The sequence below is a fragment of the Harmonia axyridis genome, chromosome 4 (genome assembly GCF_914767665.1).
Source record: "Harmonia axyridis chromosome 4, icHarAxyr1.1, whole genome shotgun sequence".
NCBI lineage: Eukaryota > Metazoa > Arthropoda > Insecta > Coleoptera > Coccinellidae > Harmonia > Harmonia axyridis.
In genome coordinates, this window is record NC_059504.1 from 36,687,002 (window position 1) to 36,713,290 (window position 26,289).

At 34.9% G+C, this 26,289-nt stretch overlaps 1 protein-coding gene across 4 annotated transcripts; it reads right to left on the reverse strand.

Moving 5' to 3' along the window:
* Positions 1-104: 104 nt before the first annotated feature.
* Positions 105-26,090, reverse strand: LOC123678040 (retinoic acid receptor RXR-alpha-B). 4 transcript variants are annotated; one of them, XM_045614812.1, is made up of 7 exons: positions 25,932-26,090; positions 4,970-5,240; positions 4,020-4,124; positions 3,686-3,941; positions 3,116-3,330; positions 2,364-2,497; positions 105-2,206 (listed from the first exon to the last, which is right to left on the reverse strand). In XM_045614812.1, the coding sequence occupies exons 1-7, from the start codon at positions 25,948-25,950 to the stop codon at positions 1,953-1,955; spliced, it is 1,254 nt and encodes a 417-aa protein (XP_045470768.1). In that variant the 5' UTR covers positions 25,951-26,090; the 3' UTR covers positions 105-1,952. The 4 variants fall into 4 exon arrangements, with proteins under 4 accessions (XP_045470768.1, XP_045470769.1, XP_045470767.1 ...); XM_045614813.1 differs by having other exon boundaries at positions 3,716-3,941; positions 25,932-26,086; XM_045614811.1 differs by lacking the exon at positions 25,932-26,090 and adding an exon at positions 14,948-15,250 and having other exon boundaries at positions 3,716-3,941.
* Between the last annotated feature and the right edge of the window lie 199 nt (positions 26,091-26,289).

Genomic DNA, 26,289 nt, shown 5'->3' on the forward strand with positions numbered 1-26,289 from the left:
GAGTTCTTTTATTTTTGTAACCTTATTCTAGATGTTTTTCTATGAATAAATATGACTGAAAAAAAGGAAGGAGTTTCTGCTGTGGAAGAACAAAAATTAATTCATAAATCTATAATTTTTATTTCATAATTACAGCAAGTAACAATTTAATATTTAATGAGCTACAATGATATTGAGAGATCAGATATTTAACATTTTTTTTAAAGTACTCATTCATGTCATAACGACGTAATCATAATCTGTATTAAGTTTCAAAATATATAGCTATTAATACCCTTTTCCGAAGAAATAACTTAAATATAGTAGTTTCATCGTTAATCACAGATCGAAAATATATAGAAAGCAATTGAAATGCTTCATATATGAAACCAATGTGCTCTAAAGATAAAGAGTGACAGAAAGGAGCCACATTCAACTTCACCAACATGTCTAATGAACTGAAAGTCAATCGAAACACTGAAATACATTTGCAACCATACTAGTGGAGCATTACAGCATATCATTTTTGTATCGCAACAGTTTTATACTTACATTTTCTGTACTTTATTGAGCCTACTCTGAACAATATATTCAATATTTGAAATATCCATATATTACTGGTACTATTTTTGTGTGAATAATCAAATAAAAACTATTAATGTTAATCTGGTTAGCCTATTATAATATTCAATTTTAATTTATTAATAACATTTCAACTAAAATGTTCTATACCTTTTTTAGGAATATGTATGTATATTACATATTATACAGGGTCTTTATGAATTATTGAACCATCTTAGTGGCCTTTGAAATATTCTTTATTGCTTTTCACTAGTACTAACAATGATCTAATAATGAATAAATGTGTCCTTGAACGGTCGTGCAGTGGAGAACATTGACTTCAACATTAGAGAAAGATTGAACCTCTTGTCATGTTACCACGAGGGAGAGGATAGAAATCGTTGAATTTCCACCAATGATAAGGGAAGCCACATCACGTGATCTAAAATGGTCGTGTATGAAAACAATATTGTATTTTTCCTAGATATGTTGGAATATATTAAACTAATCAAACCATTTCTCTATGCGCTATCTACTTATAATTAGATTATTGAATCAATAACTATGCTATATTTAAAAAATGACAATCATAAATTGTGTTCATCAATTCTTATTGAAATTTTGTCATATACGCCATAAAGTAATTAAACAGTAAGGAAACTAGAATAATTCATAAAGATCCTATATAATATAAAAATATTCACAAGCTTCAGGATCAAAATTCAATCTACAGAATTTCATATCCAGAAATTAATTAAAATTCAACATTTTGGTAGCATTACAAAAAGAAATATTTCAAATGTTTGTTCAATCGAATAAAATAGAAATTTTATTACTTCACTTTAATACAAATTTAAAAATATAATACTAGGCCTGGGAGAGTTGGTATAATAAACATAAAACAAAGAATATCCAAAAATGAAAGCCTGAACCACACTCTTGTCCACGTAATTTTTTTAATCCGAGTTTGACATTGGAAACTGCAATTAATTCTTCATAAAACCTATACAAGTTGTAAATCAATATCATGTACATTTTGGTTTTCAGTACATAATTTAATCAACCTTCATAACAAGAACGATTCAGCAAGTAAATAACTGTAAATCCATATAACCTCCATTTCTACAAAAATATCAGGTACCCTTTTAACACTTACTCCTAACAACATAAATTTCAGCTCAGTTCATTCAGGTCAAATTCAACTAATAGACAAATATTTTCGTTGAAATTAACAATGATTTATCACAGTTTTTGCTGATCGTGATTTTCTGTCGATGAGTATGTGTAGTGAAGTTAATTAAATGAATTTTATATTGTAGTTCTCTTTCTTCAATTTAATTTACACACTCCTCTCTATCATCTTCACATTTGAAGGTAACAGGCAACATTGCCAATTTTTTTGACCATTTCTTTTAGGCTGAATTTTCTGCAGAATTCTCAAAAATTTCAGTCAAGAAAGTATCAAGTGGTGTATTAACCACTTTGAAAAAGAACAAAGGTTCTGTGCATTTCAAGCCAACTGACCTCAAAGAGGGCAACCGTAACAGGAGTTTGGAAAATCTTCCTGCTTCATTTGGATGTGTAGCTCTATTGTATTCTTCTAATAAACTGTAAACTTTTTCTCGAAGAACTGTGACTTCTGGAACTGACTGCAAGCCACGAACATCTGAGAATAAAACAAGTTTGTGGTTATTTGTGGAGAAATTAGGTCTTAAGTAAAGAAAAAAAAAACTTGATTCGATATTCTATTCAGTATAAGTGCCACTTTCGTATCACTATACTTCCTCTACAGGCTCATGCTCTAATTCTAATAGTCTACTCACCATGATTAAGCAGTATGATTGCTTTCAAACATGCTAGTTCAGCTCTGTCAATCCTCATTTCCCTCATCTTATGTATGATTTCTAAGAGCACTCTATCATAAATATTCCCTATACCAACAGAGTTAGCAGACTGCCTATAATGTTTAAATGAGAAATAAATATAAAAGTTATTTGCAACTTTCAATGAAAAATGAGAAAATCAGTAAATTCTGTTTCATTCTCCAGAGGATATTCTGCGGTTCAGAGAATTCTTGATTTTTTTCCAATGTTAAAAATAAACAGCTAAATTTTTCAATAACTAACTTCATTGATGAAGTTCATATACACTCAAAATTTCAGTTGAATCTGACTCTGATCTTCCAATTATACAATCTTCACAAAATTTCACTTGTTTACAATTTGCAACTGGTATCAGATGGATATTTTTTCAATCATTGAGAAAACAAAATTTCAACTCGAAGGGAGTTTTTCCATTGACAAACTTAACCGAGATGTTCGTTTTATACCCTGACAACTCATTTGAAATTAGTTGTGTACAAGACGACCGGCCTAACGGAAAGAATTGATTTTGGCCTCAATTCCTTCATCAGACAGTTGAAACCAACCATTTAAGACCGCTCTTGGTTCAAAATTAGAAAATTATTGATATTTGGGCAAAATGTGTGGTGTGGAATTTAGGTATAAGAGAATGATTTTTAATAAAAATTAACATGGAAATAAATAAATCAATATGTTCATGTATGATTACTCACTTGTTTATTGTTAACCCATTTGCAAGAAGTACTCCGTCTTGTATCTGGAGGGACTTATGAGAAAAAGTAGCTATCAGCAGCTCATTCCAACCAGACCGCAGAAGTAAAACTTGGTCACATACAGGAAGAGAGGTGAAATGAGGTATCATTTTAACCCATTCTATCAACTGAGAAAGTTGAGCATTTGTAGCTTGCATCATATTTGTCATGGCATTCTAAAAAATGGTGAATCCAAAGTTATCGCAATGTAAATAACAAAGCATATTCTACAATATAGTCTATTATTTCTCCTTTTATCACTGAATATCTTAATATTGATGAAAACGTTATAGCTATATGAATAAATATCAATATAAAGAATCTATGACAATGAATTTTATTAATTTAGTTTTTGAAATTCATAGGTTTTTTGACATACTGCAAAAGGTATAGAAAGTTTTAGGTTATAATATTACAGGTATAAGTCAATTCAAACTTATAGAGGGACACATTTGAATCCTTTTTATGTTGTGAACTCTTGATTATCTGACAACTACTTTATTATAATCTTAAACCCTCATAACCATTTACCCTTGCATAGAATTCTATTGGGGTCAATACCTCCAAAGAATCTGGCAGATCATTGAGTTCCATCCGCTTTTCTGCCTCTAAAAGTCTTTCCAGAGTCATATCAGCCTGTAAATGTAGATAAGTAGTATCCACCTCTTCAACCACTATCTCTCGTTCTCTTTCTTTCTCTTTTTCTTTAGTCCTCTGCCTTTCCTCCTGTACAGCTTCCCTTTTCATTCCCATGAGTAGACATTTTTGATATCTACAATATTGACACCTGCAATAAGGATAATATGACAACCTTCTGTTTCAATCACCAAATCAAGTTAAATAAATTAAGTTTTTTTTAACAAACCTATTTCTTTGTCTTTTGTCAATTATACAATTTTTCTCTTCCCGGCATGCGTAGGTGAGGTCTTTTCTGACCGTTCTTTTGAAGAATCCTTTACAACCTTCACAGCTGCAACAAAAAAACATTGTATTATGTGGAATGTACCAACAGCAGATTTCTTCATATTGAGGGGGACTAAAAGTTTGGCAACTTTTATCTACAACAAAAAAAAAGACAAGGCTGGCTGAAAGAAATACTGGGCATACACAGGACAAAAAGTAATAAAATTCATTACGTGAAACATTTTATTAATTTCATTTATTGTGTCGATTTTAAAGTAATTTCCTCTTACGAAAATTGTATCAATTGGAATAAGTCAATCAGTAGTAGTAGTAACTGTTATTTATTGCTAAACAAATGGCCATCGACCTAGGTTCCTTCAGCCGTAAGTCAATCAATCAAAGCAGTTTACACATTTTTCTATTTGGCTTTTTCCAAAAATACAATATAAGAAATGAGAAGAAGTTACACACTCAGATAAGGCGGATAACAGATGATGTTTTTTTTTGTTTTCATTGAATGAGTTATTTCATCATAATTCTGATATTCCGAGATATTTTGATTGGTGCCAAAGTCGTACATAATTTCTTTTATACACTAGCAGGAGGATAAAACTCTTCGAGGACAACGCCCTGGTAATTAAAAGAAGCAATGATGATGGCCTACTTGATTCTTGATTAACCTTCACTTATCGTATTTTATATTGATGAACATGCATAATTCTAACATTCTGATATTTTCAAAATTTCTTCACTTTTCCAATGTCATGTAATTAATTTCTGCTGTTCACACCAGGCAAACCAACCTAGCAAAAAAATTCACTTATATATTTGTTAATTTTTGTCCAGTGTAATATACCAGTAGATGTGAGGAGAGAGAGTTTGAGGTGTGAAATATTTGATAAAAAAATTCACCTGTATACACCATAATGCTTTCCACTAGCCCTGTCTCCGCAGATGGAGCACAAATGTTTGGAACCGCTCAGCGGATGATTAGGTGGATATGGAGAACCAACTTTTTGGTTTCCTGTCGGACTCATCATACTTCCACTACCTAATGAGAAAGATCCTGGACTGTTTGGCCCTTGCGGACTGAACTGTCCTAAGCTTGTTGCATCAGGCTTCATGTCTAATGGTGACTGAGGGCTTAACGAATTCAGCGACATAGCCTGGTCGATTGGCAGACCTTAAAGCAAACAAGTAAATAATAAATATTGTGCCAAAATCATTTTAAATTGTTTATGAATATAATAAAATATATGATGATCAAAAAGCATGAGAGATATTATTTGGAAGGTTCTGCAGTCGAGACAACAAAAACTCATCTAAAACCCTCACATAAGCTCTGAATTCACAGTAGGTGCACGCCTCCTATGTTTTTCAAATAAAAATATGGACCGATAATTCCTCGCGATGACATTGCACCCCATACGGCCACCTTTGGCGAATGATTGCCTTTCTGATGCTTAAGCTTGCGTATCGGATTGGTTGCACTCCTGTAGCTTCAATTCTACTTATTTACGTGGCCATCAAGGTAAAAATGAGCTTCATCCGAAAACAAGATGTTGGTGAACGTTTGTAAGCGCTCAATTGCCGGATTTACGCATTATAACATATGAATGGCATATTGGAGTTTAAATTCTTGCACCAATTGAATTTTATAAGGGTCAAGCTTAGATCTAGTGGCAAAATGCGGTGTAGCGATGATTTATGCAAATTCAAAGCACTTGCACCCTTCCGAATGGATAGGTCGGGACCATCACGAACAGACCGATTAACTCGTTTAACGTTGTTGTTGAAACGCTCTCCTCAAACTTTCACTTATTTCTGAATAAAAGGAATGCTTAACGCATCAGTTAAGTGACGAAAACCTCGAATATTGGAGAAAAAATCTTCGTGCGGATTTTGCGTTCGCACAACGCAACTGCAAATCGATACGTAGTAAGCAAAACAAATATCTTTTGAGACACCTTGTATAAATATTAATCAGTGCAATTGCTGCAATTCTTGGCAGGATCAGACACCCATGACTATAAATATCAATCAAAATTCTGAAATATTTCTTGTAGCAAAGTTCATAATATGTAGTTGCCTTCAACGAAAAACGATAAACGTCGTTGTATAAACAATGAGGCACTAATTTGCTATAATAAGTTGTGTCAAGGTTGAAACACGATATGAAACTTGGATAATGAAAACAACTGTTTCCAAATTTCAAAGTAAATGTCAATATTCTCTGGAACGAGAAGATTATTCTATGAAATCATAAAGACAATATAAATATTTCATCTTTATTTCAACAAAATACTATCATTTTATTATAAACCAGTTCATAATAACATCTATTCAGTCTGAACTGAACATCAGACTCATCAGAGTATTTCAAAACGGATAGGGACAGCTTTGCATTGAGAATGAGAAACATCATTAGAAAGACAAGTAATACATATCTGATAATTGATTTCCACTTGTATACTTATGAAGTAATTAAATTTTATTCTTAATAGTAAAGTCGAACCCATTGGCAGTAAATTTCTGTTAGGATAGGTGTAATAATGTACTGGTGAGCAACGACTTTTAGGAGCGAAGAAGAAGGAAGCCTAAGGTCAAACCCATTGGCAGTAAATTTCTGTTAGGATAGGTGTAATAATGTACTGGTGAGCAACGACTTTTAGGAGCGAAGAAGAAGGAAGCCTAAGGTCAAACCCATTGGCAGTAAATTTCTGTTAGGATAGGTGTAATAATGTACTGGTGAGCAACGACTTTTAGGAGCGAAGAAGAAGGAAGCCTAAGGTCAAACCCATTGGCAGTATATTTTTGTTAGGATAAGTGTAATGATGTACTGGTGAGCAACGACTTTTAGGAGCGAAGAAGAAGGAAGCCTAAGGTCAAACCCATTGGCAGTAAATTTCTGTTAGGATAGGTGTAATAATGTACTGGTGAGCAACGACTTTTAGGAGCGAAGAAGAAGGAAGCCTAAGGTCAAACCCATTGGCAGTAAATTTTTGTTAGGATAAGTGTAATAATGTACTGGTGAGCAACGACTTTTAGGAGCGAAGAAGAAGGAAGCCTAAGGTCAAACCCATTGGCAGTAAATTTCTGTTAGGATAGGTGTAATAATGTACTGGTGAGCAACGACTTTTAGGAGCGAAGAGGAAGGAAGTCTAAGGTCAAACCCATTGGCAGTATATTTTTGTTAGGATAAGTGTAATAATGTACTGGTGAGCAACGACTTTTAGGAGCGAAGAAGAAGGAAGCCTAAGGTCAAACCCATTGGCAGTATATTTTTGTTAGGATAAGTGTAATAATGTACTGGTGAGCAACGACTTTTAGGAGCGAAGAAGAAGGAAGCCTAAGGTCAAACCCATTGGCAGTAAATTTCTGTTAGGATAGGTGTAATAATGTACTGGTGAGCAACGACTTTTAGGAGCGAAGAAGAAGGAAGCCTAAGGTCAAACCCATTGGCAGTATATTTTTGTTAGGATAAGTGTAATAATGTACTGGTGAGCAACGACTTTTAGGAGCGAAGAAGAAGGAATCCTAAGGTCAAACCCATTGGCAGTATATTTTTGTTAGGATAAGTGTAATAATGTACTGGTGAGCAACGACTTTTAGGAGCGAAGAAGAAGGCAGCTTAAGGTCAAACCCATTAGCAGTATATTTTTGTTAGGATAGGTGTAATAATGTACTGGTGAGTAACGTCTTTTTAGGAGCGAAGGAAGAAGAAGCGTAGGGTCAAACCCATTGGCAGTAAATTATTGTTAGGATAGCTTTATTAATGTACTGTTGAGTAACGACTTTTTAGGAGCGAAGGAGGAGACAACGTAATGCCTAACTCATAGGCAGAATATAAAGCGGAATTTGTTGCGATTTAAAAAATTTCAGTGTCAGAAAACCGCGGTCCGCTCCTGTGAAGCAACGTCCTGTAGACGTCTTTCGTTCAAGGTTCGTTTTCGCCGGTGAGAGGGGTTCCGCACTCCTCCACGCCTGTGGACGGGACGAAAACAAAACGAAGGTCACCTGGGGCAGTGGGGCGACGAGGCCAGGAATGCGATGCGCCGTAGAACAGACGGGAGACGACGAATGACGTTCCGAAATGGGGACGGGGGGCCCCCCGCCGTTGCATTAGAATCAACAGACTGCGGAAGTGGAGTCGGGTAGTATGCGAAGAATTCTCGCATCATCGATTCACCTAGTAGCCGGAGATGTGCCACTTGTTGGAAGTTGGGACGCTATACATTATTATTATTATATTCGCAGGAAAAATACTACGTCAAATTATTATCTCAGAAAATCTTAATTCATATAAAAATTATGAAATAAATATCGATAAAATATACTTATAACAGTTACAGTGGTTATTTGTTCAGAATTCAATCAATTAAGTAGAGGACAAAAAATGAAAAAGCACTGACTTGAAGTCAAGACCTTTTGAGATTTTTCAAAATTCGTGTTAATGTAATAGTCCAGCCAATTTGTGCTCACAAGGGCCCTTCACGGGAAAGTTTTGGTGTAGTTTTGATTCATTCGATTTTACATGGTTTTGAGGTGCTGAATCCGAATATGAGGTTTGTCACCAAATTTTCGTGACGGAACATTGAAAAAAAAAATAAATAAAGACATTTTTTTTGTTTTTTTTTTTGCATGGCTCGGAAAACATCACTTTTTCGTGAATGACCTTCCATATGAAGACAAATTATATAAAATTTCTTTCATTAAGTTTCTTGTTCGATGAACCAGTCTGACTCTAACAATAGATGAAAATTGGCGTATTTTATCTATCTATGCAAAAACCTTTTTTTCGGTAGTTTTGATTGAAAATGCTTTAAAATAGGTAAAAATTTTATTTTTTGGCATCTAACTTGGAAAATATCAATTTTTTGTAAATGACCTTGAATTTGAGTACTATATTGTATAAATACAACGACGGTATAATTTCCTCAATTAAAATCAATATAAAGAAACAAACTAAATTTTAAAAAGTGATTTTGAAAATGCTTTTGTCTAAACTGAACTGATGATAGCTTTATAGTTTAAACTCATCTGAATTGCATTGGAAGAAGTATTGAGTAGAATACATGCTATTAAGAATTAATTAAAGTTTTGGAGTGGAAGAAGTGGGTTTTTGTAGACAGATAAAATATGCCAATTTTCAACTATCGCTTGAACCTGAATCGTTGATCGTTTGAACCAAAAACTTTAATTAAGGAAATTTGTAGAAAATGTATGTACAGTGCATCCCATTTTGGGTGAGACTGCCAGGTTTCTCCCTTGTTATTTAAGATAGAGCCTTGCGATTTTCACGTTCCTGTCCTACTTTTTCGTGAAACTCAAGTTGGTCTTATCGGATTTTGCATAACTGTTTCCGTTCAAGAGATACAGGGCGATTTTGGAAATTGATACTTTTCGGACACCTTCTTTATCTCCGAAGTTATTAGAAATAATGCTGAGGTAAAAACTACGTCTGAATCAGAATTCTGCGTAGAATCCAGTGGCGTACTCATTTTTTTTTCGGGGGATGGTTTTGAAGATTCAACACAAACTTATGTTTTTTTTAATGGAACACCATGTGTATCATTACTTCGTTGAATTCGTTATTTTTTTCCCTTCAAAATGATATATGACACTATGTAGGTAGGATGTTCAGAAATGTTAAAAAAACACTGAAACATCAAATAATGATGATTTTTTGTTAATGGGCAATGGATTTCCCATAGAAAAGAAGAATCAATAATGATAACAATAATTTCTAGCGATGACAGCTAGAACAGATTGGTTTTTTCCCTCCAATGCCTACTTGATAAAACAATGCTCCCAAATACATAGTAGCCATAATAACAACAAGGATGTTTGTGTCATCAATGACATACTACTTTTAAAAATCGAAAGTAATAATCCTCTTATTGAAACATAGAAAATTCATGGCCCATTTACAAAAAATCATCATTATTTGACGTTTTAGTGTTTTTTTAACATTTCTGAACATCCTACCTACATAGTATCATATATCATTTTGAAGGGAAAAAAATAACGAATTCAACGAAGTAATGATATATAGGGTGTTCCATTAAAAAAAATATAGGTTTGTGTTGAATCTTCAAAACCATACCCCGAAAAAAAATATTGAGTACGCCACTGGATTCTACGCAGAATTCTGATTCAGACGTAGTTTTCAGCTCAGCATTATTTCTAATAATTTCGGAGATAAAGGAGGGGTCCGAAAAGTATCAATTTCCAAAATCACCCTGTATCTTTTGAACGGAAACAGTTATGCAGAATCTGATTAGACCAACTTGAGTTTCACGAAAAAGTAGGACAGGAACGTGAAAATCGCAAGGCTCTATCTTAAATAACAACCGAGAAACCTGGCTGTCTCACCCAAAATGGGATGCACTGTACTTTGTTTTGTATAGAAAAGTCATTTACAAAAAATTGATATTTTCCGAGTTATATGCAAAAAAATCGCCAAAAAAAAAGGTTTTTTTTTTTTCATTTTTTTTGCATTTTTTTTAATGTTCCGTCGAGAAATTTTGGTGGAAACCTCAGATTGGGATGCAGCACCCCAAAAATATATGAAATCAAAACTTTCCTGTAAAAAAACCCTATTGGCTGAACTATAATACTCGTACTTTCTCGAAATTTCGCATAAACTTACAAACCCTTATAATAAAAAACAATTGCTCAATAACGTCTAGTTTATCCCTTTTTTAGAACAATTTTCTTATAGACACGAAAAAGCATAAGAATTTTATAAAGGGTTTTACAATAAGGTTTCATTTTGAATAGCCTTCTATCTGGACAGCTGTCATCTTTTGACATTTGACAAGAACCCATTAAAAATTGAATGATACATGCTTCAACAACGCATTGAAATTGTTAAAATTCACTACAAATATGGTGCAAATTTTGCAGTCACAGTTTGCAAAACTGAAGCACTTTTGGATTGACGAAAAGCATCTTCTCGGCCAGCAATAGTGGAACTGGTGGATACATTTGAGCTATCGGGACCAGTTTAGTGATGTGAGGAATCGAAACCGTGTGCGTCGCTCGAGAACAACTAAGAATATTGCTGCTATAGTAATGACGAAAACCCAGGTTTGTCGATTCCTCGCCGTATTTTGCATGAAGACTTAGGTCTTAAGGCTTTTACAGTTCAGTTAACACAAGAACTCAAGTGAGTCGATCACCAGCAACGTCGTATCTTCCTTTAAATGCATCAAAATGATCTGGATTTTCATCGAAAAACCATCTTCAGTGATAAGGCCAATTTTCACCTCGGAGGCTACGTTATTAAGCAGAATTGTCATATTTGAGAATCCTAAAATCAAAGAATGATTGCTGAACAGCCTTTCTATCCTCAATGTGTCACTTTTTGGTGCGGTTTTTGCACTGGTGGTATGACTAGTCCTTACTCATTCCAAAATGAGGCTGGCGATTATTAATTTTTATGCCGAATAGGAAGATATTGACGTGGAAGTCGTTTATTTTCAACAAGATGGAGCTACGTGCCTCACAAGCAACGAAACAATCGCAATTTTGCAAGAAAAGTTTCCTCATCGTGTTGTTTCTCGAAGAGGTCATCAGAATTGGCCACCGAGATCTTGTGATTTAACTTCTTCAGACACTTTTCTTTGGGGGCCACGTGAAAGATAAGGTATATGACAATGCTCCACAATCGATTCAAGAATTTAAAGATAGAATTGGTGAAGTTATCAAGGATATACAGCCGCAAATGTGCGAATTGTTCATGGAAAATTTTATGAAAAGGCTGCAACCGTAAGTGTCGCAGCTTTTTGGCTGATATCGTTTTCCATCGTTAATGACATATCTTCCTATTTACAATCACATAAAGATCAATTGTTTTCTTTTAAAATAACCTCTTTTTTAATATTAAAATGAAATCTCTCATTGGAAAATCCTTAATGTATCTAATAAATTCTCATACAACGATTTCAAATAACTAACAGAAGTAATATGGATTTTCGTGTATTTACATGATCAACATTCTCAGAAAATATTCTGATTGAAGCCAAAGCTTTGGCACGTTATTTAAATTACACATAAAAAGCACCTGCTACAATAGACAAATCCAAATTGTTAGGCCACTAGGCCAAGCAGGCATACGTAACAGGGTCATTTATTCTAGTTGTCGATTTCGCAACTATATTTTAAACGTCATAACCACAAAACTCATGAATTATTAGCGGTAGAACTGCGCAGTGCGGATATTCAATTGTGTAACTTTATTCAATTGCAAATTTTTGAATTTCATGGATTCTTCTAGGTGTCCTGATTCTCATAAAAAAATGCGCACTTTTGGATTTCAAGAGAATTCTGATCTAGAAAAGGATAAAAATTCATTGCGCAGTTGAGTTTTCTCTCTAACTTCAGAAGAAAAACATGATCTCTTATAATTTCTCAGTGGAATTGGTGTGATATTTTAGTATCACGGTTTTTGAAGTTTCAGGATTCATCTAATGAAAGAACTGATAATCGATAAATGTTTCTTATTGTTACCCAATGACCTCTAATTTTCAATCAGAATGTTTTATGAAAGTAGGTGTAAAACTAATTTGTGTATGATATAATGCAGTTCTATTCAATCAGAATTAGCTTATTTCCGGCCAGATAATAACTGTAGTTGTATCAATATAGACATACGATAGCCAAAAACAATACATATTATATTCTATGTATAAATTTTTTTATATTGAAGTGACTACAATTTTTTTTTTGAATTATCATGATTGAATTCATAGTCGAAGAGCCAAGAACATAATTGAATGAATATCCCTCCGATTGAAAACTGCTGCCTTGAAGAAAACTTTACTTTCAAGGACGTAGCTTAGTTCTGCATTCAGGAAACGAAATATGGTGAAAAATTTGCAGTGTTGAGGATATAAAATCATATTTTCAGTATAAAAAGCGGTTATTACGAAACATCAAGGGATCGAATTGAAAACCATAATTGACAAACTATATTCTGCGTGAAAATACCGGAAATTGATTAATCTGAAAAGCTTGCTTAAAGGGCTGGTCGACATTTCTTTTTTTCGCTAAGTTGGTGCAACTGTAGGTACTCTATACTCGAGCGGATTTTGATCCTTATCTGTTATTTATTTTGTTCATGGTATTTGATTTTGTCCGTTCATTTCAGGTGCTTTTGCGATTTTGACAATGGATAAAAATATCAGAAGAAACAATAGGTCTTAAAATTTGCAATGCAAATGAAGTTTCGTTTACTGAAACGCAGAAAAATATTACATGATATACATATACAGGGTGATTCAAAAATTTGCATTCTGGGCGTGATGGTACATAAAAAATACATATTAAGGAAGATATATCCTTTCAAAGTTGATCAAATTAAAAAAATTTCTCTGCATAACTTCTAAACGGTGAATGCCACCCGATTGAAATTTCGCGCATAAATGTATGATGTTAAAACACATTTTTTCATTACACTCCTACATTTCTGATATTTTTCTATGGTTATCGATTAATCTCGCGATTAATGAATCTGTTGACATCATGTGACTACAAAAACTCAAATATCTAGAAAACGGTTCAAAAAATACAGTTGAAGCAAAATCTTGGCTTGATGAAGAATTTCCGGGGTCTGCACCAGGAAAATCAACCATCATTGATTGGTATGCTAAGTTTAAATGTGGTGAAATGAGCACCAAAGACGGCGAACGCAGTGGACGCCTTAAATAGGCTGTCACCGACGAAAATATAAAAAAAGTTCACAAAATAATTTTGACCGTAAAGTGAAGTTGATCGAGATAGCAGACATTGAGAAGCTATCATCATTCACGAATATTTGTACATGAGAAAGCTGAGTGCAAAATGAGTGCCGCGGGAGCTCACAATCGATCAAAACGTGTTAATAAATCTGAGCTGTGTTTGAAGCTGTTTAAGTGCAATAAACATGAACATTTTGGCGTCGATATGTGACAAGGGATGAAACATAGCTCCATCATTTGACTCCGGAGTTCAATCGACAGTCAGCTGAGTGGACTGCACACGATGAACCGAATCCAAAGCGAGGAAAAACACAACAGTCAGCTGGCAAGATAATGGCATCAGTATTCTGGGATGCGCAATACATTGATAACCTCCAAAAGGGCCAGACCATCAACAGCGAATATTATATTGCGTTATTGGATCATTTAAAGGAGGAAATCGTTAAAAAACTGCCCCATTTGAGGAAAAAACGGTGCTGTTTCATCAAGACAATGCGCCGTGTCGCAAATCAATGAAAACAATGGCAAAATTGCATGAATTAGGCTTCGAATTGCTTCTGCATCTACCGTATTGGCCAGATCTGGCCCCCAGCGACTTTTTCCTGTTCTCAGACCTCAAAAGAATGCTCGCTGGAAAGAAATTTAGCGCCAATGAAGAAGAAATTGCCGACTCTGAGGCCTATTTTGAAGCGAAAGACAAATCGTACTACAAAAATGGTATCGAAAAGTTGGAAGATCGCTATAATCGCTGTATCGCCCTCGAAGGGAATTATGTTGAATAATAAAATCGAATTTTGCCAAAAAAAAAATGTGTTTCACTATGGTAGACCGGGAACTTTTCAATTGGCCTGTTATTATCTACTTTGAAAGCGATGCAATTTGGATGCAGTATGAAATATTCATCACAACGAAGTCCAAATGGTTTCGGAGTCGAAAAATCTCGCTGATGTCGAAATAATGGACCTTGCCCGAAATTGGCAGCGTTTTTCGCGAACACAATCAACATCAACACACCAATCAACGTTTCTAATCCGCATCACATGTCGGGGTACAGCAACAACCGAACCAACGTTGAGAAGTGCTTATCACACCTCGCCGTCGGATCTAATTAAACAGGATGACTTTTCGAAATGGGGAAAAACAATACCTAAACACAGCCTCTGGGGCCCCATATCGGCCAGGGATCTGCTCCAGTTGTGCGCCTGAGCTCCCTCGATAATAGCGGTCACAGACAACATTTGTTTCTCCTTTTTGATCATAATAACGACGTTTGGTCGAACACCGATTGAACTCGATCTCTGTAAACGACTGGCGGATTTATATCAAAGGGCGCACATATCACACGCGTTCTCCAAAAATTCGCGACGTTATTATTTTTACGGCGAATATTCGGGACCGTTGTTAAAACCAGACGTGCGAGAAGGTTTCTGTTACAGACAGAGACGATTACTGTTTAATTCACTTTTTAGTCGTGCAGGCATCGGCTGTTGTTTTTTGAAGGTCAGCTCCTAACGACGCTCACTAGCTCGGGACAGCGGCGTCGCAATCAGATGAGAAACGAGATCATGGTGATTCAATACAGTGTTTTAGGATTTTTTAAGGGAAATAGAACATAAACAATGTTGCGCAAAATGTTTTCATTTTATTCGAAACATCTGTACAATCAGGGGCAGTCCCACGGGCGTAGCCAGGTTTCAGTTTCGGGGGGGGGTTTTACATATCATAAAAAAAATCTTATGTTTTTCTTTTTAAATATATCAACTTTAAAAGAGCCCATTCAGTCTATTTCCACTAGTTTTATTTTTCAAGTATGTTTTGAGAAAAAAAGCATTTTCAAAATCACTTTTTGAAATTCAGTTTATTTCTTTACATCGATTCCTATGAATATATTTAGGAAAAAATACCGTCGTAGTATTTATACAACAGAGTACTCAAATTCAAATTTATGAGTAGAAAGTTTATATGCAAAAAACCGGTAAAAAATGATAGTTATCACCTTTTTTGCATTTTTTTCAATGTTTATCATGAAATTTTGTTGGCAAACTTCAGATTCGAATTCTGTTCCCCAGAAACAGAGATAATAAATCGAAGAAATTAAAACTACCCCATCAACTGAGTTTTAGCAGAGATAGATATAATACGCTAATTTTGAACTATCGTTTGAGCCAGGTTTTTCGGACAAAAAACTTTATGGAAGAAAACGTCAGAAGATTAAATTTATTTGTATTTTTTTTTAATGTTCCGTCACAGAATTTTGGTGCTAAACCTCAGATTCGGATTCAGAACCCAACAAAATAAAGGGTGTTTTTTTTAGAGCTATAGAACTTTAAATTGCAATAAACCAACGAAGGATTATTCGATTGATATGAATTTTATTTATCCGCAAGATAATCTTGTGGCATTACATTTTAAATATGATTTCTGGCATATGACCGACAAGGCTGGCTCGGATGTAGTCCAATCTGGACGTCCAATTTTCGATGACTTTTCCAACATTTGTGGCCGTATATCGCCAATAACACGGCGAATGTTGTCTTCCAAATGATCAAGGGTTTGTGGCTTATCCGCATAGACCAATGACTTTACATAGCCCCACAGAAAGTAGTCTAGCTGTGTTAAATCACAAGATCTTGGAGGCTAATTGGTCCAAAACGTGAAATTAGGCGGTCACCAAACGTGTCTTCCAATAAATCGATTGTGGCACGAGCTGTGTGACATGTTGCGCCGTCTTGTTGGAACCACAGTTCCTGGACATCATGGTTGTTCAATGCAGGAATGAAAAAGTTAGTAATCATGGCTCTATACCGATCACCATTGACTGTAACGTTCTGGCCATCATCGTTTTTGAAGAAGTACGGACCAATGATTCCACCAGCCCATAAAGCGCACCAAACAGTCAGTTTTTCTGGATGTAACGGTGTTTCGACATACACTTGAGGATTAGCTTCACTCCAAATGCGGCAGTTTTGTTTGTTGATGTAGCCATTCAACCAGAATTGCGCTTCATCGCTAAATAAAATAAAATGGACGTAGTGCGCGATACGTATTCCGCACAGAACCATTATTTTCGAAATGAAATTGCACTATTTTCAAGCGTTCTTCAGGCGTGAGTCTATTCATGATGAATTGCCAAACCGAACTGAGAATAAATCACTTGACAACTGTTAAATCGGTAGCCATCTTGAACAGTAATGCCAACTTAAAGTTATATACCTCGAAAAAAACACCCGTTACAAACGATCGAAAAAATCAAACTAACCCATAACTTTCCTTTGAGGGGCACATGTGAGCACAAATTAACTAGATTACGTAGAGGTAATTTAATTCAAATTTCACATTACAAATTAATTGAACTGAGAGTGATAATTTCATTCACTTTTTACAAATTCCATTAAAAAATATTTTCGAGATTTTAAAAAAAAAAAAAAGGTTTTTTGACATCTTCAACATTTCGGGGGGGGTTTGAACCCCCAAAACCCCCCCCCTGGCTACGCCCGTGGGCAGTCCAGGCATAGCCGCCGTCAAAACTGGCAAACCGAACATTTTGCCGGGGCGCCAAATTGTAGGGGTGCAAAGTCAGTTGATAAAACAAGACATACTTCACGACATAAAATGTTTTCTAAGTGAAAATACTACTCTTTGTAGAAAATCATAAAATTGAAATGATTTCTGAGAGGAATAACAGAGGCTCCTTTGAAGAAAATTCAGATAAATTTGGCAAAGCAGGGAGGTAAAATTTTATTTTGCCGGGGCGCCAAAATGACGGGCGGCGGCCTCGAGTCTAGGTAATGTGGAAACAACGTTTGGCAGGATGGAAAAACAGGACAGAATGTTACTGAAAGAAAATTCGAAAATAGCACTGACTCGACATACACAATTTACACTGAAAAATGAATTGACAATAAAAAATTTCATAATGAAATAGACCAACAATTCAGGAAACATTTTTTCAACCTAACAACTCCTGAGAAATTATTGCAATAATATGCGCAGGAGCATTTTATTCAAATTTTTAAAGCTTGTATCAGCAATTTAGAATGAAGACTCTAAATAATATTTCCAATCTTCGGAAAGTCTCCCAGAGGCTTAGAGAAGCGGGATAAAAAACTTTAAACAAAAAATGTATTTCCTATAGTCTTCACAAAACTAAACATCAAAGAAAACTAAACTCGATAAAACCTCACGATGCAATTACTGCACCATCAAATACGCTCAATTCACCGACACATTTCGACTTGTACAAGGTTTGAAAAAACTAGTGACTTCGAGTTATGTATAAAAAAAACTTTGGTCCAGTACTACTCAGTAATCCTCAGGAAAATTCGAATTATTAGGTATAAAGATCCAGTTAGTAAGATGTGACACCAATCCACAACACCACATAACCCCCCCCCCCCAAAAAAAAAATAGGAGATTTCACCATTTATTAAAATGAAATAACTGTCGACCAACCTCAGTCAAAAATCTGAATCTGGAATTTCAAAATTTGATTATTTCGAAGGCCTATCATTCAATTGAAGAATTTCTGTCCGATGTAGGTACTTCAGTAGAATTCGCAATACTTATGTATATAATAATAGAGAAGTAGTATAATATATATAGATATATATTCTTTTGAAAAAGAGCAATACAAATTATTAATTTCAAACAATGAAGCATATGTGTTGAATAATCTCAGTATTAGCCTAGAAATTTCGTTGTCATTCTTCCTCATCCTTCAATTTATTGTGATGATTTCAATTGTCACCATTTGATGTGGGGCTATGCAGTTAATGACATTAATGTCATTAATGGTATAGCATTAACTGAATGGATTGAAGATAATAATTTTAATCTGATTTTTGATGCAAAATAAACTTTCCATTCCAATAGAGGATATAATCCAGATAATAAGTAATATAATAATAGATATGTATTCATACTGGATAATATTTTCTGTTTCAAATGTTTCTGGTGTATTTTTTTTACTATTACTTGTTACCTTTTGGCTAAGTAACTATTTGTGGGATAAATTTGATTTGATTGATTTGACTTTTCAATACCATTTCTGCAGAAAGATTAGACTTTGCTTTCGAAATATACTTCAACCTCACTTCTTCATTGGGGCCAAATTTCTCTCCATAGAGCATTCTTTTGAGGTCTGCAAAAAGCAAGTTATCATTGGGTTTCAGATCTCAAGAATAAGCTTGGTGGCCAAGCAGTTGGAAGAGCAATTCGTTCAATTTGACTATGATTGTAATCGATTTGTGACATGCAGTATTATCTTGGTAAAATAGATTTTTTCTAATCTCAATCGATCCAATAACGTTATATAAGATTTGCTGTTGATGGTTTTACCTTTGTGAAGATAATCAATGAACAATATACAACATACGGATGCAATAACCGTACCAATTGATGTTTGTGATTTTGGTTTCTTTGGACTGAGCTGAGTCTCTTTGACTATAATATAGTGATGAATCTTATGTTTTATCCAGTGTCATCCATTGACGGAAAAAAAGCTCCAAACAGCGTCAGCGTTAGGAACCGACGATACCTTGTTGCTTTCGATCAGCGGACTCATGGACAAATATTCACACAAAATAGTGAATACACTGCCTTCTGATTCCTTCAACTCCACTGCTTCCTCACGCAACTTTAATTTACGATCGCTCAAAACCATTTCTTGATTTTTTTATATGTTTTCTGAAACAATTGTAGAATTCGGTCTACCAAAGCGTTCAGTATCGAATACTTTTTAACAGTCGTTATCGTTTGTTCCTAATATGGTTGCCAAAATTCTTGGTGGAGTATCTTCCCCACTGCGTTGTCTCTCTTTATATAGGTTTTCTGCGAACATTTGTCACCTCTCCGTGATATTTTGAATTGTTTTATTCCTCGAACATCTACATCGTCATCGATTAGAAATACTTGGATCCTTTATTGATATGTTTGCAATTGTTTATTGTTGAGATCACTTGATCTTGGATGACTAGGAAAGGGCTTTCTTTTACTGAATGCACTCTACTAGATGTGAGCCTTGTTCCAATGTATCCCTCGCATGAACTCCTCTTCCCCATCTTTGAGGTTTCTAAAGTATTTTTGGAGACTGTTATTAGATACCAATAATCTGAAAAAGGACGTCTGGCGGCCATTTAGATAAGGCAGTAGAGTGGTTTGTAGCACATCGTCAACATAACACGCAGCTGTTCTACTATCTCGAATAAACAGACGTGGTGATTGGCTACTAGAGGCAATGGGCTCCCCAAACCATTACACCATCAGTTCTGTGTACCTACATGTCTCTCAACAGCAAACGCAATATCACGTCGATGTTCTCGGCTGCTTCTACGGCCATCGTGCATACCTAGAGAGAACCGTGATTCGACGCTGAATACGCCATTATGCCATTCTGCCTTCTCCTGTTGTCGTTCTCTGTTACCTTCTTCTCCAAAACATTGATCAAGGATTTGACTCGTAGCAGCAAAACGGTCTCGTAGGGCCAGTTGCCTGAAGCACCTATCTTGACGTTCTGTGGTATGCCTCTTTCGACCAATTTGTCTTCTTCGTATTCATCTCACTTTATTTGTCCATAGGCAACATTTCTAGTTTCTAGCCTTTTAAAATCGTTAACTTGGTGATAATGTTGACGTCTTCGAACACCAGGCTTTGTTACGCTTAACTATGGCTTAACAAAAGTCAATGGCAATAACTAAAAATAACTGTACTATTCAAGTATTATGAACCACTTTCTTTACGAACAGTAATGTCAGTATAGCATTTTTGAAAGATTAATTACGAATTTTTTGAATTTTCTACAGTTAATTGTTTTAGTTTAAAGAAACAAAAAACATACGCAAAGTTTGTTTTGGTTTTTTGAAAGAAGACATATTTCACTTTCGAATTTGTAGAGAAAGGTTTCTACTTTTGTTCAATACATTTGGTTATGCCACTCATAAAAATGAAACTATATCCAATGAAAAAAAAAAAATCTTGTGCATTTGCTTATGATAAAAACTGCGGAGATTTCAGCAACAACATATTCATATCGTTATTCTAAGAGAATAGGAATCTGTATTCAATGGTTTGTTGTCACTTCATTTAGAAAGATGGAACGCTCGTCGAGGTCCAGCTTTAAGCACTCATCGGGTCACCTTCATAAGTCTTCGTATCTGTGCTGAGAGTGACAAAACGGGAACACCCAATAAAGGTCCCCACGCACTGAAGACTTTCAGTCGCGCGATTTGTTAATCGCAGAAATTAAATTCAATGAGAACACAGACACATAATTTTCAGTCGTGTGTGCGTACGCAAGCTTACTGCTAGAATACTTTAGACATATTTCGGTATGCACACTGCTTCTGAGTCTCGAACTTAGAAAGAAGCCTTGTGACCACTTCTGAAATTTTTTTTTTTAATCTTCGAATTCAAAATTTCCGTTCTGAAAATTTGTTTCATGGTAGAGTTCAGCAGGGTGATACCTCTATAGTTTCAGGCTTCCTCTTGTCTCCCTTCTTAAATATTGGTATTGTCAAACTCTTCTTTCATTCATCAGGAACCCTTCCTGTATCGATAATTGTGTTGAAGAGAGTTTTCAGTTCGTTGGCAAGTTGGGATCCACCATATTTGAGAAGTTCATTTGGTATTCCGTCTGGACCTGGAGATTTACGATTCTTCAGTTTGTCCAGTGCTTGTTTCACCACCTCGACTGTGATTTCTGATGTCCTTGTATTTTCTGCTTCTTCTCTATAGTGACCATCATCATGCTCTTCATTTGAACAATATAAACTCCTGAAGTGATCTTCCCACGCATTCTTATCTATCTGTGCTGTTCTCGTGTATTCGCTAGTTCCATTCTTCTGTTTCTGAGCACACCCCATATATTTTTCTGAGCCCCATAAAGATCGTGTTCCATCTCAGAGGTAAATTGTTCCCAGTATTTCCGCTTCATGTCTCTTATCGCTGCGTTGGTTCTGTTTTTCACTTCTGTATATCAACTCCTCTCTCCTTATTCGCTGAAAACTGATTAGCTTCGAATACACCTATATTCTCTCGAACAAGAAACATTTTTTGCTGGTTTATTGTGATGATTCCACTAACAAGAAATTGTCATGTTACCTTCAATCGAGCATTCAATAAGTTGAGAGGTGATCGCGGGAGGGCCAAGACTTTTGACGATGTGTGCATATGATGAATGGCGCAGATTGGACGCCAGATTGATTGAACGGAGTTTGAAAACTTTTCTGGTTCAGCATCCACCATATAGTTTGGAAGAGTTCTATAGAGAATTGGGATGATTTTTGTTCGAGATTTCCTTGTGAATGTATCAATTACTTTTTCTTTTGTGACTTAGCTGTTATAGAGCCTAATCATTTTTTATATTTACGTCAGTAACAGTAAGTTAGGTCAGTGTTGATGAAACGTGGACAGTATGAGCAACGTCCAAAGCTCCGAATACTGTAATTAGCGGTCAATAGAGCATCCATTTTATGTGCACCTATGTTCTGTTACCGCTTTTGTGCAGATTAAATTAGGGTCCATTGAATAGAATTTATTATTTCAGAATTGCGACCCCGCTCAAACACTCCTCAGGAGATTATACAGGATATTTCCAAATTAGACGTGAACCTTGAAGGACGTGCTAGAATAACTCATTTGCTATCGATTGAGCCATATTTAGCGATAACCAAAAATCAACAGTTTACGAGATACTTAAGTAAGTTCTTGTGATTTTTGAAAGATTTCTCCTTTACATCCTTTTTCTTACGTTGACCAAATTTGATTATAATTTTGGATTATTTTCGTGGCCAGCGATAATTTCTGATCTAACACCGTTAGAATAGACAAAACAGCGAGATTGAGAGTAAATTTCAAGCGGAAAGTAACAACTGAAGAAATAAAAAAAGGGCACGTGCTTGTATAAGGAATGGTGGAGGTCATTTATGAATACATTTTCTCTTGAAACTTTGAGTTTGATTGCAATAAAAATATAGTTAATTCATTACTTCCCTTTCTTGATTCTTTCCCCTTTCAAGTCAAAATCTACTCAAACAAAACTAGTGCCTGCATTCTAAGAGATAAAGAAGGAATTTCGCTAGTATTCAAAATAGTTTTGACATAAATTGTGGAATTCGAAAGTTGCAGACAAATTTACTATTCTTTTCTTCATATACCAATTTTTAAGTCATACTAATACTTATTCAACATCTAATGCAGGATAGTTTTGCTTTTTTCATACATATCAATTTTTTTTCTGATAAAAATAAAGCAAAATTGACGAACAATGAAGTAAGGTGTGAAATTATTTCGAAAACACAAGAAATCAAATATACAAAATCTGTTGATTTTCGGTTATCACCAAATATGGCTCAAACGACAGAAAATGAGTCATACTAACTTGTACTCTAAGGTTCACCCTGTATAGATGATTTATCGCATGTGGTGTTAGCATATTTGTGGGCGTAATGCAAATTTGGGAATCACATGACGAAAACTTCTACCTGTGCGTTATTTAGTTACCTACATCCCATGCCTCTTGTTTTTGTCGATTGTTCTTCTTGGAGCCATGCTCAGTATTCTACATCTACCTCTAATAAAAACGCTGAGGATGCTGAAATACATATACAACTCAAATTCACAGAGAAGTGAATCGGGTAGTTTATCAGCCTACAATCACAGTAGGTATCGGATTCTTATAAAGGGTGTTTTTTTTAGAGCTATAGAACTTTAAATAGAGCTATAGAACTTTAAATTGCAATAAAACAACGATGGATTATTCGATTGACATGAATTTTATTTATCCGCAAGATAATCTTGTGGCATTACATTTTAAATATGATTTCTGCCATATGACCGCCACGGCTGGCTCGGATGTAGTCCAATCTGGACGTCCAATTTTCGATGACTTTTTCCAACATTTGTGGCCCTATATCGGCAATAACACGGCGAATGTTGTCTTCCAAATGGTCAAGGGTTTGTGGCTTATCCGCATAGACCAATGACTTTACATAGCCCCACAGAAAGTAGTCTAGCGGTGTTAAATCGCAAGATCTTGGAGGTCAATTCACAGATCCAAAATGTGAAATTAGGCGGTCGCCAAACGTGTCTTTCAATAAATCGATTGTGGCACGAGCTGTGTGACATGTTGCGCCGTCTTGTTGGAACCACAGCTGCTGGACGTAGAGCGTAGAAATGGAGGGGTACTCCCCCCAACCAAGAGTTCCAAAATATAAAATTTCGGAATTCACTCGAATACGAAGAACGAAAATTCTTCCATAAAATGAACCAATAGTCTTTTTATTTTTCTTTAAAATCGACACGGCAGCAAAAAATCGGACCCTTTTACGGTTTATGAGTTTATTATCGCTTTCAAGATTATTACTTTCATTGCAGTACGAGCACGTCTATGTCAGAGCTTTATTATTTTCCTTTATTTACCAATTTAGGAGTTACAAACGAAAATGACAGTTCCTCGGATCATTTCAAGAAATAAAGTCCTATAATATGGGTCCGGAAACGATTTGTTTTCGAGATACAAATGTTAAAGTTCAAGTTTTTTTTCTCATAGCACCTTCCCTTCACAAGATATTTAACTTAAATTTGGCATAGATATTCCAATATAAGTTTTCATCGTGTGATATGCTAATTTTGAATGCAAGTCCACAGGATGATATTTTTTCTGGAAGAGTGCCCACTTCATTATACCAGTACTTTTTCTGGTGAATCACTGGTAGTTTAGAAAAATGTAAAAAGAAACAGTACTACACTTTAGTTTCTTGTCGGTTCTTGTCAAATTCTTCAGTAATCCTCAGGAAAAGTCAAATTATTATAAGATCCAGTGAGCTGTGATGAATAAATAATGATTAATTATAAGTGTTGATACTTATTCACCCGATCTATAGAGAAGATCAATAAAGATTCGATAAACTGTTATATGCATCACAAAATAGTAGGACTACAAAAAACGCCCTATATCTCCAAAACGACGTATTAGCGGGCGCAAGTATAGGACATTGTATTCTTAAAATTAGTCAAGGAATTTTTCATTTTTCTTCGTTCTTCAAATTTGGGTATAATAAAAACAATGCAATTGAAAAAAATTTTATTTCGAGTAATTTTTGGTTCAAACTTCGTTATCAAACCTTCTTTCTCATAATACAAATATGAGTGAACGTCGTCTTGAAAAATAAAGTTCTTCGATTACCCCCAAAAAAAAAAAAAAAAGATTAACGCCCTTCTTTGTAGCAATTTAGCAAAATATGGTTGTCTATGCGTTGTCAAATTTTCGAGTAATGAATTTTTTCGATATTTCCCTTATGTTTTGCTTCAAAATTTTATGGATAATATTCCAGAGCTAGAGCTTGATTTTTGTACTATATGTGATGGAAAAAGCTCCTACAGTTCCCGAGAAAATCACTGGACGGTGGACAGACAATTTTTTATTTTTGTATTCCATACATTCCAAAACAACGTAACTTTCAGATGGGTAAAATTTTGTTTTCTTCGAACAATCAGCTTTATAATCGTAAATAATAAAACAAATTTTAGTGTAATCAACCCTTATAGTTCCTCAAGAAGAAACCTGATTCGGCAATTATACTTAAGCTTGACAGTTTTGTTTCCATTTTTAACCCCATTCAATTTTACGAAGTCAAAATTTAAAAGACTTGTGTCTTTTATCCGAATTTCGTTTTTTTTTGCTTTAAACATTTTAGGAAAATTTTCTTACTCAATTCATAAAGATTACCCGTAGAAATAATCAATCTAAACATATGGGTCATAAAATCGCTTCATCTTATTATAGGAGTGTAATAAATACTGTCAATATAGAAAACATCTTAAATAGGCTTATGAATATAAGTCGAATATTTAATTGGAGAATGTATCTCACATACAGGGAAAAACTTAAAATACGCTGACATTGACATAACTGAGAGTGGGTCAGCATGATTTCCTTCAACAAATGCAACAACTCCTACTTTTACCTGAAATTTATATTGGCTCAGATATATATTAGGAGCATAATTCCTCTGATAAAAATGAAAACAATGCTTTCTTCAACTGGAATAGGTCATTGAACTAAATAGGTCGACCCTGACTTTACAACCATTGTCCCAACTTTGTTTTGAAATTTAAGAAAATTGATGACTTACCTCTATCAGAAGGTTCCATTTTATTGTTGTAAAATTATATGAATTAACCTATCACTCAATTTAATCGACAATAACTATAATGGTTAAATAACAAATAAAAATTAAGTGTATTAAATCTAGAGACCATTATGTACATAACTATGGAATATCAGGATATGCGACGTTGCTATTTTTTAAAACATTCATCCAAAATGACAGGCGTACCTGCCTTGTTGCCAATGAGTTCTCTATTCCTTATTTTTTACCCTAATAATCCTTATCATTTATAATTTTTTGCTGTTCTGTCTACCTCCGAAGACCCATATCTGTTTCAGTTTGAGTGATCGACATTGACTAATAAAAATTTACCAGTAGTTGC